The sequence below is a fragment of the Myotis myotis genome, unplaced genomic scaffold, assembly GCF_014108235.1.
Source record: "Myotis myotis isolate mMyoMyo1 unplaced genomic scaffold, mMyoMyo1.p scaffold_m19_p_3, whole genome shotgun sequence".
In the NCBI taxonomy this organism is placed as follows: domain Eukaryota; kingdom Metazoa; phylum Chordata; class Mammalia; order Chiroptera; family Vespertilionidae; genus Myotis; species Myotis myotis.
The window spans coordinates 22,655,029-22,669,139 of record NW_023416335.1 but is presented as its reverse complement, the minus strand read 5'-3'; the positions used below and the strand labels follow the sequence as shown (position 1 = coordinate 22,669,139).

Genomic DNA, 14,111 nt, shown 5'->3' with positions numbered 1-14,111 from the left:
GCAATTTGGGGGCATTGGTGGCTCTACATTTTATTACTTAATCTAAGTAGGTGCTAATTACACCTATTTATTCACCTGAATATTAGTGGAGCGGTGCGCCTGTGATTTGTGGAAAATAATACATGTATGTGTAACTTCAGTTCACTTAAGAAGTGTATATGACTCTTCCTGTTCATTAGCTGTTTCTACCATCTGGAAGTGTTCTGCTGGGTTTTCTGTTTGTTTTTTTGCCCCAAAGAGGCGTCAAAATGAGGCAAAGCCTCCTACTGCATAGATTCAGGGCCAAGACCGCCCACAGCTCACAGCGGTTCGCTTCCCACCCATCTTTGCTCCGCAGGGCTCTCCTCGCGCTTCCAACTGCCTTTTGCCAAGGCAACTGCCATTATTGGGGTCGGGATACCGGACAACGAGCCATGCTGAGGTTTCTGTGTCTGCTCTTTGGGCTCATCGGGCTCCAGACAGACAGTAGTGGTACGTGCGCTACCCCCTGAGCCCTCCCCTCTTTGACTTGCCAGGCATGTCAGCTTTCCTCTGAGAGGTTGGCTATCTCTGGGAAAATGCTTTGTTGTGGGGGCTGCAACTCTGTGAGCACCGGTCCACTCCCGCATTGCCACCTTCCCCAGACAACAGCCACATTGTTCGCCAGGGGGCTTTCCCACTCATCTTGGGACCATGCTGGGGGGCGGGGGGGAGCGGGGAGATGCCATGCATGGCTTGAGTGGATGCCTCACGATTAGTGTTTTATAAACTGCTCTGCATTTTTTTACCCCTGGACATTGTCATTGGAAGGTCAAAAGGACCCAAGCTTATATGGACTGAGATGCTTGCTCCTATTGCCTCAGAATTACTGTGAACCGCCCACAACTCCTAACACAATAAACCTCTTCCACTTTACAAAGTCTTGTAATTCCAGAAAGACTGTAGATTGAGGGTATTGAACAAGATAGCAAAAATAAGCGGCGGTGTACAGACTATGATGACTTTAGAGGAGGAGATATGGGGCGATGCGTGTTGCTCTAACAAAACATTTTGCATCTTACAGATTCTGAACTACTACTACCTGTGCAAATTATAATTCCGGAGAAAAAACGGTCAACATCAAGAGATGGAGTTGAAACAAATGTAAGCAAGCACTAGTCTTTCTTCAGAATCTAAAAACAATGCAATTATTTCATTCCTAAGAAGTAAATCTGGCATATATTATCCATGCACACTTGCTAAATTTTATATGTATACCCAATTTTTCTTGACAAAAAAAAATACCTTTTGAAAATGAGCCAAGGTTAATAATGTTTCATAGACATATTTTGCAGTGATGCTTATTATCAAAGCCCCAAGGCCCATCTTCTAAATTTGTTTCCTCCTTGAGTGTTTGAACAGTCATTGACCTGATCCATCCAGAGGTTCTTTCCTCACTCTCTCACCAGGCTAAATTTGGAGGAAATTGTTGTTGTTAAGTAAGCCTAAGGATTCCTTGCATGGGATGATGATATTTTGATTTAATGAAGGGTTATGTGATGATTTTAAAAATTTTTTATTGCAAATATGTTCATCATTAAGGCTGTTATTTTATGCCATCTTAGTAGTTCTTGGTCCAATGTCTTTTTTCTTTGAAATAATTAGATTTGTATCTCTTTTACTAATTTCTGGAATCATTTCTAAAGAAGTGAGAAGTGTTTTTGTATATATACCCAATCTTAATTTTCTTTCTAGTTGAGTCATAAATGTTCTGGTAAGTTGAATGCAAATATTTCTTAGCAACTACCCACTTGTCACCCTAATGGAGATAATACAAGCTTAAAATATTCAATATACCATTTTAAAAAACTTATATTTATGAGAATTTTAAATTTAATTAAATTAGACATTAAATTTATCTTTCATAGAAAAGGAGGTGAAGACATTTAGCAGTATTTTAAAAGTTTTATTTTTATACAAAAATATATATGTAATTGGTTATATTAGAAAATATACACAGATGTATTAAGAGGGCGATATCTTAAATCAATCATTACTAGATTAAATATAAATAAAATTAGATTGGCAGAAAAAAAATCACTTTTCTGCAACTGTCAAATTCATGAGGAACAAAATTTAACTATTTTGTTAATGTCTCTATCCCATGTTTAGAACAGTGCTGAATACATAGTAAGGGATTTGTAGTATTTTTTGAACCAATAAGGCTTATTGATCCAACAAATGCTACAAATAATATGAAACAGAGTATGTTTATAAGTATTATCTATATTAATAAAAGGGTACTATGCTAATTAGACTGGATAGACTGGAAGTCTTCTGGATGTCATGCCAAATGTCCTTCATGACAAAGCTGGGGCCCAGGTGCCTGCGGCTGGCCAGAGGGAGGGAAGCATGGGTCCCAGGTACAGGGGCCTAGGCAGAGGCGGTTAGGGGCGATCAGGGAGGAAGGCAACCATTAGTGGTGATCAGGCAGGCAGGTAGAGGTGGTTAAGGCCAATCAGGTAGGCAGCCGAGCAGTTAGGGGCAACCAGGCAGGCAGGCAAGTGGTTAGGGGCATCAGGCAGGCAGGAGAACAGTTGGAGGTGATTAGGCAGGCAGGCAGAGTGGTTAGGGGAGACCAGGCAGGCAGGAAGGAGAGTGGTTATGAGCCAGAGGTCCTGCATTGCTAGGGTGTGCAGGCTGAGGGGCCCTACCCCCCCCCCACCCCCGCATGAATTTTGTGCACCGGGCCTCTAGTAATTAATAAATAAAGATCAGCCCTGCTGGCATGGCTCAGTGGTTGAGTGTTTACCTATGAACCAGTAGGTCATGTTTCAATTCTTGGTCAGGTCACATGCCCAGGTTGCAGGCTGGATCCCCAATGTGGAGCACACAGGAGGGCAGCCAATCAATGATTCTCTTTCATCCATGAGGTTTCTCTCTCTCTCTCTCTCTCTCTCTCTCTCTCTCTCTCTCTCTTTCCCTTCCTTTCTGAAATCAATAAAAATATATTTTTAAAAAATCATAGGAGAAAATATTCCACTTAAAAAGGCTAGTTTATTTTTAAAAATAACTGAATGGAACTTGTAGATGTTAAATAATATGAAAGTAAAAAAAAAATAAATAAATCAAGAATCAACAGTAGACAGCTGAGGAGACTCAACTAGATTCAACATAAAAATGGCTTAAGAGGGAAAAAAAGAATAGAATTAGAGGGTCAAGTGTAGAATAATTGGAATTCCTGGGAAAAAAAAAAAACCTGAAGAGATTGTATGAAAACATATATTAACTGTGAAATGATTTTATTTATTTATTTTTTTAATATATTTTATTGATTTTTTACAGAGAGGAAGGGAGAGAGACAGAGAGTCAGAAACATCGATGAGAGAGAATCATCGATCAGCTGCCTCCTGCACATCTCCCACTGGGGATATGCCCGCAACCCAGGCACATGCCCTTGACCGGAATCGAACCTGGGACCTCTCAGTCCACAGGCCGACGCTCCATCCACTGAGCCAAACCGGTTTCGGCAACTGTGAAATGATTTTAAAATGAATCCCTAGATCAAGTATCACACCACAGAGTATATAAAAATCAAGTAACACCTTGACAGTGAAATCAGAATACCAAAGCCAAGAAAGTGTCTTAAAGGCAGCCAGACATCAAAGATCATCTACGTTGAAATAAGTAGTACACTGGTAGACTCTCAAAGTCAACAATGGGGATGAGAATACAGTGAAATTAAAGCTTTAATTGTATGACTTTAAATAAATTTGCATTATAGAATCATTTACTCAAGTGAAACATCCTTCATAAATTAGGACACATTAATTTTCAGATATTAATAGAAGAAAATGGTTAAAACAATGTATTTCAGTATGCAGAAATTGAAATACATCAATATTAAATTATATTTTCTTTTTATTGTAGTAGTGTGTTTTAGAGTGCAATTATTGTCAATATAAAATGATTGTTTTCCTTTTTACTATTCTTCTCACTTTGCTTTGTTTTTTTGTTTTTTTGTTTTAATATACTCTCCTGCTAGGTGTCTTACAACATTGTAATTGATGGGAAAACATACACTGTGAACCTGATGCAAAAGTAGGTGATCTACATTATTTTACCACTTGTTTGTGTCCTATTAATAATCATCTATAATAATAAAAGCATAATATGCTAATTAGACCAGACATCCTTCCAGATGACCTTCCAGACAAAGCCGGGGCTGTGAGGGAAGCCTGGGTCCCGACTGCCAGAGAGAAGCTGGTGCTGGCAGCTGGGGGAAGGAAAACCTACTCTTTTTTATTATTATTATTGTTTTATTGCTTAAAGTATTACAAAGAGTATTACATATGTCTCCTTTTTTCCCCCGCCCTTGACAATCCCCTGGCCTCCCCTATCCCCAGTGTCTTATGTCCATTGGTTATACTTATATGGATGCATACAAGTCCTTCGGTTGATCTCTTACCCCCCTCCCTCCTGCCCCCCAACCCTCCCCGGCCTTCCCGCTGCAGTTTGACAATCTGTTTGAGGCAGCTTTGCCTCTGTATCTATTATTGTTCATAAGTTTATAATGGTCTTTATTATCCATGAATGAGTGAGATCATGTGGTATTTTTCCTTCATTGACTGGCTTATTTCACTTAGCATAGGAAAACCTACTCTTGCACGAATTTCATGCATCAGGCGTCTAGTCATTTATAATTATCCAGAATGTCATTATTTTGCATTTGTAAATGTTTCAAGTTACTGGCTTTTCATTGTTTTTTTTATTTTATCCTTTAAAAATCTTTAAAGTTTATAGTAAATCTTGAATTTATACACTAAAGAACCCAAATCCACAGTGTAAGCTTCCACCTTTCTCCTTCCTGTAGAACCAGATTTCTTTTGGTTATTCATGTTGTTTCACAGGGGATGAGTTTCGATAATTTTCTATGTTTATCAAAACTTAATGACTTGCTCTTTAGTTTCTTTACATTCAGTTTTATTTGAAAGAATATTTAGGATTTTCAGGTGAAAAGAATAGTGATAATTTTTTTTAGAGTTTACATACAATGTCAGAATGTCTTATGGATTTAGAATATAATTGTAATTAGCCAAACTCAATTCCATGCAAGCCAATAAATTTGGGGAAAACAAGCACAACTAAGTAATAAAGAAACATCAAAATTGTAATGGTCCTTTTTAAAATGATAAGAATATTCTCCCAAAATAATGAGACGGAAGTCTGCAAGTGATATTACCAAATCAAAGAGAGAGAGAGAGAGAGAGAGAGAGAGAGAGGAGAGAGAGAGAGAGAGAGAGAAATCTGTACCATATCTAGAATTCATAATTGCAATCCTTTCATACATTATAAAGCTTGCAAAATGTTGTTTTATGTAAAATGGATGATATCTGTTTGAAGGAAGACTCAAAATTACTTCTTCCTAAAGAAAAAAAAAAATGCTGCATTTTTGCAAGAGATACATTGGGACAATCCAGATAGAATCTTACAGTCAGCCACTATTTTGGAATGCACATGAGAGTAAGCCAGTGGTCAGACCTAAAGCAGCCTGTGAATAACTATCAGTATCACAGGAACAATATTTATTGAATGTTTAATATATTTTGAAATACGTAAAGTATAATTGCTTAGAAATATAAGAAGACCTGAATTAAAATGCAGTAACAGCCCTAGTCAGCTTGGCTCAGTGGATAGAGCATCAGCCTGTGGACTGAAGGGTCCTGGGTTCAATTCCGGTCTAGGGCACATGCCCAGGTAGTGGGCTCTATCCCCAGTAGGGGTTGTGCAGGAGGTAGCTGAATAATGATTCTCTCTCATCATTGATGTTTCTCTCTCTCCCTTCCTTTCCCTTCCTCTCTGAAATCAATAAAAATGCATATTAAAATATTGCAGTAATAGTAGTTGGTTTCTTAAACTCTTATATTAAACAAAGGTATAGAATATATAGTAATATAACTAATGATGATGTAGTAATTCATGAATCTATTATTTTATATTATACCATTTCACCTCTCTTAAATATTTTGTTATACATCCTTTTACTCTTCTTTTAGTAGTTTCTCTAGATTAAGATATTAATGCTTGAGTTATTGTGCCTAATATACACGTTTACCAATTACCCTATATTCTTAAATCATTTAACTTTTTTTTGTTTGTTAATCCTCATCCAAGGATATTTTTCCATTGATTTTTAGGGAGAGTGGAAGAGAGAGAAAGATAGAAACATTAATGTGAGAAAAACATATATCGACTGTGGTTGCCTCCTACATGAGCCCTGACCAGGGCTGGGGCTGGGGAAGAGTCTGCTACCAAGGTATGTGCCCTTGACTGGAATCGAACCCGGGGCCCTACGGTTTGCAGGCTGACACTCTATCCACTGAGCCAAGCCAGTTACAGCGATCATTTAACTTTTTTATTCCAGTTAACTTTTCTGCCTATCATTTTTTTTATGTATCATAATCCTGCTTACTTGTAAACCCCAATGAAAGATTACTATTATTTTTAATAAAGTCAGTATTATTTTAAACCCTAATAAAGCCTCGGTGACTGCCACAAGATGACTAGCAAGGGAGGGCAATTGGGGCGATCAGTCCAGCGGGGGAGCGGTTAGGGGGGGATCAGTATGGCAGGCAGAAGCGGTCAGGTGCAATCAGGCAAACTGACAGGCAAGTGGTTAGGAGCCAGCAGTCCTGGATTGTGAGAGGGATGTCCGACTGTCGGTTTAGGCCCAATCCCACAGGCAGGCCTAAACTGGCAGTTGGACATACCCCAAGGGGTCCCAGATTTGAAGAGGGCTCAGGCTGGGCTGAGGAACACCCCTCCCCCATGCATGCACCGGGCCTCTAGTTTAATCATAAATGTACTCATTCTGGTGCTTTTTTTTTCTTTTTTCTTGCATTTCTGGTTCTATCTGCAGTTCATTTCCATGTCTCAGAAATTCTATGTATTCCTATTACAGGTCTGCTTCTTTTTAATTATATATATTTATTTGCAGTCATTGTTAAATCTTTACTTAACCTTATTTTTAAAAAACTTTTGCTGGGACAAATTTTAGGGTGTCTTTTAAAAAATGACCCATGCTGTAACCGGTTTGGCTCAGTGGATGGAGCGTCGGCCTTCGGACTGAAAGGTCCCAGGTTCGATTCCGGTCAAGGGCATCTACCTTGTTGCGGGCACATCTTGCAGGAGGCAGCTGATAGATGTCTCTCTCTCATCGATGTTTCTAACTCTCTATCTCTCTCCCTTCCTCTCTGTAATAAATCAATAAAATGTATAAAAAATGACCTTAATTCTTTAAAATTATCATTTCATTGTCTTCTGGCTTTCTTCATTTCTATTGACAAGTAGTTGTCAATCTTATTGCTGTTTCTTTGAAGGTAACATCTTTTTTATTTTCTCTTGACACTTTGAAAGTTTCATTTTAGTTTTAATTAGTCCTTTAAAAATATTTAGGTGTGATTTTTTCTTTCTTTTATCATGCTTGAATTACATAGAGTATATTCAGTAATACTGTATTGTCAATTTTAAAATTTTAAGTTTACTTAGCTCCTTGGCCTCTCTGTGATGATTTTATAGGGAAGGATTCTGTTTTGATGCATTTCAATGTATACTATTTTTATCCCATACCTGCATGACTCCCAAAGTCTTGCTTGTTTCCAGGCTTCCAAATAGTGGCTTCCTCCTTGGGACTAACGTGGATATATGTATTCTTTCTTTTTCTGCCACAAAACAGTGCCTGCATATCACCTGCTAAATTTCTTTACAGTTTTCAATTCAGAATTGTTATTTTCCCTGGAGTCTCACCTCACCATGGGTCAGTTTCTTTTGGTATACAAGAAGACAGAAATGTTTGCTTTGCTTGTCAGTGGCTGGGTTCTGGGACCTGTTCTTTAATGAATCCAGACTGCCATGGCAGTCACAATCTTTATGTTATACGCGTGTGGGAAAATGAAAATGGGATACCTACACCTATCTTTCTCTTTATAGAGGCTTTTAGACATATTCTTATCATTTATAAGTAATATATTTTAATATGGGATGTCCATCTAATCTGTTAAATTGATGTCATATTAGTTCAGTTTTTATTGACCATTTGCTACTTTCCAGATATTCTTCTAAGTGCTTGAGATGCATTAGTAAACAAAATGGATATGAATCTCTGAGTTCATATGGTTAGTAGATGATTCTAATAATGACATAATAAATAAGCAGATTAAGAAGAGTCTTAAAATGTTTAAGCAAAACTATAGAAAAAATTAAAAATATCTTTTGGAAATCTAATGCTTGATAATTGGGAAACTTGGATTTTTTTTTAAATAAACGTATTAATACAGCCTCACTGAGAAGATATATAAGGAAAGACTTGAAGTAAATAAGGCAATGAACCATGCTGAAGAACATCCCAGGGAATACTTGTATAAATACCCTGAGGCAAAAGCTTGCCTGTTGTATTAAAAACAAAAACAAAAATGCTAGAAGGACAGTTTGACAGTAAAGTGTAAAGTGTGTGAGAGTAGGACTGGCAAATAGGATCTTTGAGTAAAATGAAATCAAAATCAGAGAATCTCTCTCTCTCTCTCTCTCTCTCTCTCTCTCTCTCTCTCTCTCCCTCTCTCATTAACCTACCTATCCTATATAATAAAAGCGTAGGTGGTGCCACGCCCTTGTGTGACATCATCACAAGATGTCCTCCACAACATGACTGGCAGGGTAGGGCAGTTGTGGGTGATCAGGCCTGCAGGGAAGGGCAGTTAGGGGTGACCAGGGCTGGCAGGGGAAGGCAGTTGGGGATGACCAGGCCTGCAGGGGAGGGCAGTTGGGGGAGATCAGGTCGCCAGGGTAGCAGTTAGACCTCAATCAGGTCAGCAGGAGAGTGGTTAGGGGGCGATCAGGCTGGCAGGCAGAAGTGGTTAGGGGCAATCAGGCAGGCAGGCAGGCAACCGGCTAGGAGCCAGCAGTCCTGGATTGTGAGAGGGATGTTTGAGGGAACCCAGATTGGAGAGGGTGCAGGACAGGCTGAGGGACACCCCTCCCACCCCCATGCATGAATTTTGTGCACTGAGTCTCTAGTTTATAATAGATAGATGATAGATAGATAGATGATAGATAGATAGATAGATAGATAGATAGATAGATAGATAGATAGATAGATAGATAAAATAAAATAAAAAGCCTAAGGGAATGACCAGAACAACTGGAATGACCGGAATGACCGATAGACCAGTCGCTATGATGCACACTGACCACCAGGGGGCAGACGCTCAACCCAGGAGCTGCCTCCTGGTGGTCAGTGCATTCCCACAGTCAACCTCTTGTGGCCAGCCAACCACCCTCGGTCCCTCCCTCCAGCTGGCCAACCTCCCACAGTCCCTCCCCCATCCCTCCCCCCCCCCCCCCCCCGCTGCTAGGCCCCGATCAAACCACTGCCTGGCCACCATAGTGGCACGGCAGTGAGGGAAGGAGGAGGGGTAGGCAGGGAACTGCACGGTGGTGGGGTGCCAACAGCAGTGTCAGCATCCAGCGTCTTTTCCTTCTGCACTCAGCCCAGCAACTGTCGCCTCCTCTCCCGACCCTGCCAGGGCCTTTGGGCCTCAAGCTGGGACAGGCAGCTGGGGGTGGGTGGTGGTGGATGCAGCCCCTTTCCCAGGGGTTGCCGAGGTTTGGCTCCTCTTTGGGGCCAGCGACCAACCTCCCGCATTCCCTCCCTTTGTCCCTCCCCACAGCCTGCAGGCCCAGATGGCCAGCCCTGTTTGGCCTGGCCCTGATTGGCCCTGATCACCAGCCAGGCCTAGAGACCCCACCCATGCATGAATTTGTGCACCGAGCCTCTAGTAACAAAATAAATATATTTTAAAAATAAAAGCTTAGGGAACAAATTTTTCACTAAACACTCTCTCTATTTTGCAGAGCTTTCTTGCCTCCTAGTTTTAGAGTTTATGGTTATAATGGCACAGGATATATGAAGCCCTTTGAACAACAGATTCAGGTATGAATTTTAGTGTCTATTTTACCTTTATTAGGTGAGTTTCTGTGATCACCTTACTTAGGGTCCACTTGTTGCTGGAGTACAAAGAGTTGAAGTTATGTTTGTTTTGGCATGAATTTAACCATTTCTTTTTTTATGTATGTATTAACTAAGCCTTATTAAACAGATGATTATCCAAACCAAAAATGATTCTGATGTTTTTAAGTTATTATTTAATGATGATGTACATATACTGTATGTGCTTATGTGGACAACGGGTTGACTATGTTGTAACACATTTCAAATGAAAAAGCATGACTTATGTTAGGAAAGTTAATCAGGGAAGAAAAGGAGAATTTAAATACTTTTCTGAAGTATTTTCAGGGACCTAGTGAATACATATGGAATTGAAAGCACATTTAAGAATACATTAAATTTTCATATATTTGGAACACTTGGAGCTTCATTTTATAAAGTCTGTAGTTCTTTAAATATATTTTTATTGATTTCAGAGAGGAAGGGAGAAGAAGAGAGAGATAGAAACATCAATGATGAGAGAGAATCATTGATCTGCTGCCTCCTGCATGCCCCACACTGGGGATTCAGTCTGCAACCCAGGTATGTACCCTGACCATTTCAATGCTCAACCACTGAGCCATGCTGGCCGGGCATGTCAATAGTTTATTGAAAGAATAATAGAGAAGTGTTCATAGAATTGCATGAATTACCCATGCCTGAAATGCCATTTTTCTTTTTACCTCTACCCTGTCCTCCCAATTCCTATTGTGTGTTTTTTTTTTTTTTTTTCCCATTTGCATTACTGGTTTCTGTGTGGAGAACCTACTAATACCCTGAAATTAAAGCATTTTGATAGAGATGAAGATTTTAACAAAAAAAAATAATAGAGAGGGTGAATGATTGCTTTAAATTTCACTGAACAGACTAGGCAAATATATGTGAGTTATATATGGAAGAATCTATACAGATATATAATAATACATAGTCAAATATATACACACACACGTGTGTGTGTGTGTGCATGCGCATGCTTGTGGCATGTATGTGTGTGTGTGTGTGTGTGTGTGTGTTTAAGAGAGAAAAGGGTATCAGAGAGACAAAGAGATATACAACCACAATATTCCATGCCTGAATTTTACGTACTTTTGCTATACCTAATATCTAACTCTACTTCCTACCTCCCAAGAGGTAACTATGAAAGATAAATGTATAATTAAAAAGGCAAAGCAAAGAATGCTTTATCAATGTCCTGAATGTAGTAAGTTGTTGAATATTGGCCTCAAATGTAACCAGTATAGCCATGTGCCATGTAACGATGTTTCTGTCAAAAATGGATTACCTATACACTGGGGGTCCCATAAGCTTATAATGGAGCTGAGAAATCCCTAACACCTAGTGACAGCATAGCCATCATAATGTTGTAGGACAATGCATTACTCGTGTGTTTATGGTGATGCTGATATAAACAAACCTACTGTGTAAAAAACTTAGTCATATAAAAGTATAGAACATACAATGATGCACAGTATATAATAATTGATAATGATCATAAACGACTATATTACTGGTTTATGTACTTACTTGCTATACACTTTATTATTGTTTTAGAGTGTGCTCTTTCTACTTACTAAAAAAGAAAACAAACAAATAAACAGTTAACAGTAAAAGAGGATGACATGTTATCCTCACAACAGCCTGCTACAGCTCCCTGAGCTTGGAGGTGGGGAAAGGGGATCTGCTTTGGCTCCAATTAACACAGGCTTCCATTTTTCTTCCTGAATTTTCATAAGTTTCATTGAAGAGCTATGTATTCATTTTCTCTTAGGACAGTTTGTCCTTTTGACCATTTCCAGATGATTTATATGGTTGTTTATTTATAATTTTCATTTAGTTTGCTAGGGAGCAGATTTGTGGAGCTCTTCATGTTGTCATACTAGAAGTCAATTCTCCACATCTTCATTTTTAGATAATAATTTATCTTAATGCATAATTTTAGGAACCAGAGCTTTCATTCTATTTAAGCATTTTAATCTGGCTCTCTACCTATATATACCTATATCTATACCAGGGGTCCTCAAACTACGTTTTGTTTTTTTACTTCAAAATAAGATATGTGTAGTGTGCATAGGAATTTGTTCATAGTTTTTTTTTTAAACTATAGTCCGGCCCTCCAACGGTCAGAGGGACAGTGAACTGGCCCCCTGTTTAAAAAGTTTGAGGACCCCTGATCTATACATTTAAATCTACACATCTACATCTATATCTATATATCTATATATCTACATATCTATATATCTATATATCTATATATCTATATATCTATATATCTATATATCTATATATCTATATGTCTATATGTCTATATATCTATATATCTATATATCTATATATCTATATATCTATATATCTATATATCTATATATCTATATCTCTATATCTCTATTTCTCTATCTCTATCTCTACCTCTACTTCTACCTCTATCTCTATCTCTATCTCTATCTCTATATCTATATCTATATCATCCATATCTATATAAAAAATATATATAGTGAAATATATTATTGTTTGCATTATTATTTCTGGGAATGTTATGTGCTATTTTTCTTTGATTTATTTCAAATTTTCTCTTTATTTTTGGTTTCCATCAGTTTATTTTGATGTGTTGAGTTGTTTATATCTTGTGGAAATGAACAAAAAACAAAAAAATGAGAAAAAGCAAAAACTATTTATTCAGAACTTGCCATAGCAAGGGAATCAGCCACCGTCACTTGTGTTCTCGCTGATACCGTTATTACTGGATTCCTAATGTTTTCTCTTGAGTCTGACAGCCTGTGTGCACTGGCCCAAAGGCATACTGAGCAGGAATTTGCAGTTTAGGAAAAAAAAAAAAAAAAGGAGTTTAATATTGAATTAGCTAGTTTGAAGATGGGGAGCTTATGCCTCTAAAAACCCAACTCATAACTTTAATGTTATCTTTTGCCTGCCAGAGGTCTGGACCATGTGACTATTAAGTAGCAGAAGATAGCAGCTACTATCTTCTGCTGCCTCTAGGGCTGCTTTTTTTCTTTTTTCTTTCTTTTTTTCTTACTAATTCCAAAATCATGGGTTATTTTAGGGTTAGCTCTTTTTCTGAGTTTTCTCTTGACTAGGAGCCACATTCACACATCTAATATTTTATTTACTTCTTCTAATTTGATTTCAGAGAGGAAGGGAGGTGGAGAGACAGAAACATCAATGATTAGAGAGAACCATTGATCGGCTGCCTCCTGCATGCCCCAACCTGGTCATATGCCTGGACCTGAAATCGAACCATGACCTCCTGGTTCATAGGTTGATTCTCAACCACCAAACTATGCCAACTGGGCACATCTAATATTTTAAAACTAGAGGCCCAGTGCATGAAACACATGCACAGGTAAGGTCCCTAGGCCTGGCCAGCCATCAGGGCCAATCTGCAGGGCGACTGGTGGGGTGGCTGGGGAGCCCCCCACTGGCACCCACCTTGGCTGGCCTGGGGCCTGCAGGCACATCATAGTGACTGATCATTCTGCTGGTCCATCCACAATTTGGTCAATTTGCATATTAGGCTTTTATTGTATAGGATTATACTGGCCATATCCAATGATACATTCTTGAGTTTGTGATTCTTGTGTCTAAAGAGCTTTCTTATTCCACCAGACAATGAGCTTTCCTGGTGCCACTTTCAAAACTACCCTCCTGTGTTCAGAAATAGCCGAAATGTCTTCTCAGTTCTGGCTTTTCTGGCCTTAGTTTCTGCTAATCGACTTGAGATCTCTTTCACATATTCTCAGTTCAAATGTAAATGAAGAACTTACACCTGAATCAATAACATACATTTTGGGGCCTCACTCTGTGCCTCCTTCCTTTCCTGGATATGCACCTCAACTTCTAGGAACTTGAAACCATGGTCAGTAAGATTGGGTTCTTTGTTGGAACTTTAGCTACCTTGTGTGGCCTTGCCTTGGGGGGTGCCCTCAGGTGATATAAATGCAAACTAAATACCATGTTTTTCTTTCTAATGTTGATTCCCTTCTCTCACTTTTTTTCTGCCAGCCTTTGCAGCTGGATTTTAAAATTATTTTTCCAGAATTTATATTTGTAATTGGTGAGGGAGTTGACCCGATGCAAGCTACTCTGCTTTTACACT

At 38.8% G+C, this 14,111-nt stretch overlaps 1 protein-coding gene across 1 annotated transcript in view; it reads left to right on the top strand.

Annotated features, from left to right (window-relative positions):
• Window positions 1-248: 248 nt before the first annotated feature.
• ADAM2 (ADAM metallopeptidase domain 2) overlaps window positions 249-14,111 on the top strand; it is an 84,079-nt gene continuing 70,216 nt past the window's right edge. The window contains exons 1-4 of the mRNA XM_036297241.1: window positions 249-471; window positions 1,043-1,122; window positions 4,004-4,059; window positions 9,868-9,946. Of these exons, the coding sequence (XP_036153134.1) occupies window positions 249-471; window positions 1,043-1,122; window positions 4,004-4,059; window positions 9,868-9,946 (438 nt within the window). The remainder of the gene's footprint in view (window positions 472-1,042; window positions 1,123-4,003; window positions 4,060-9,867; window positions 9,947-14,111) is intronic.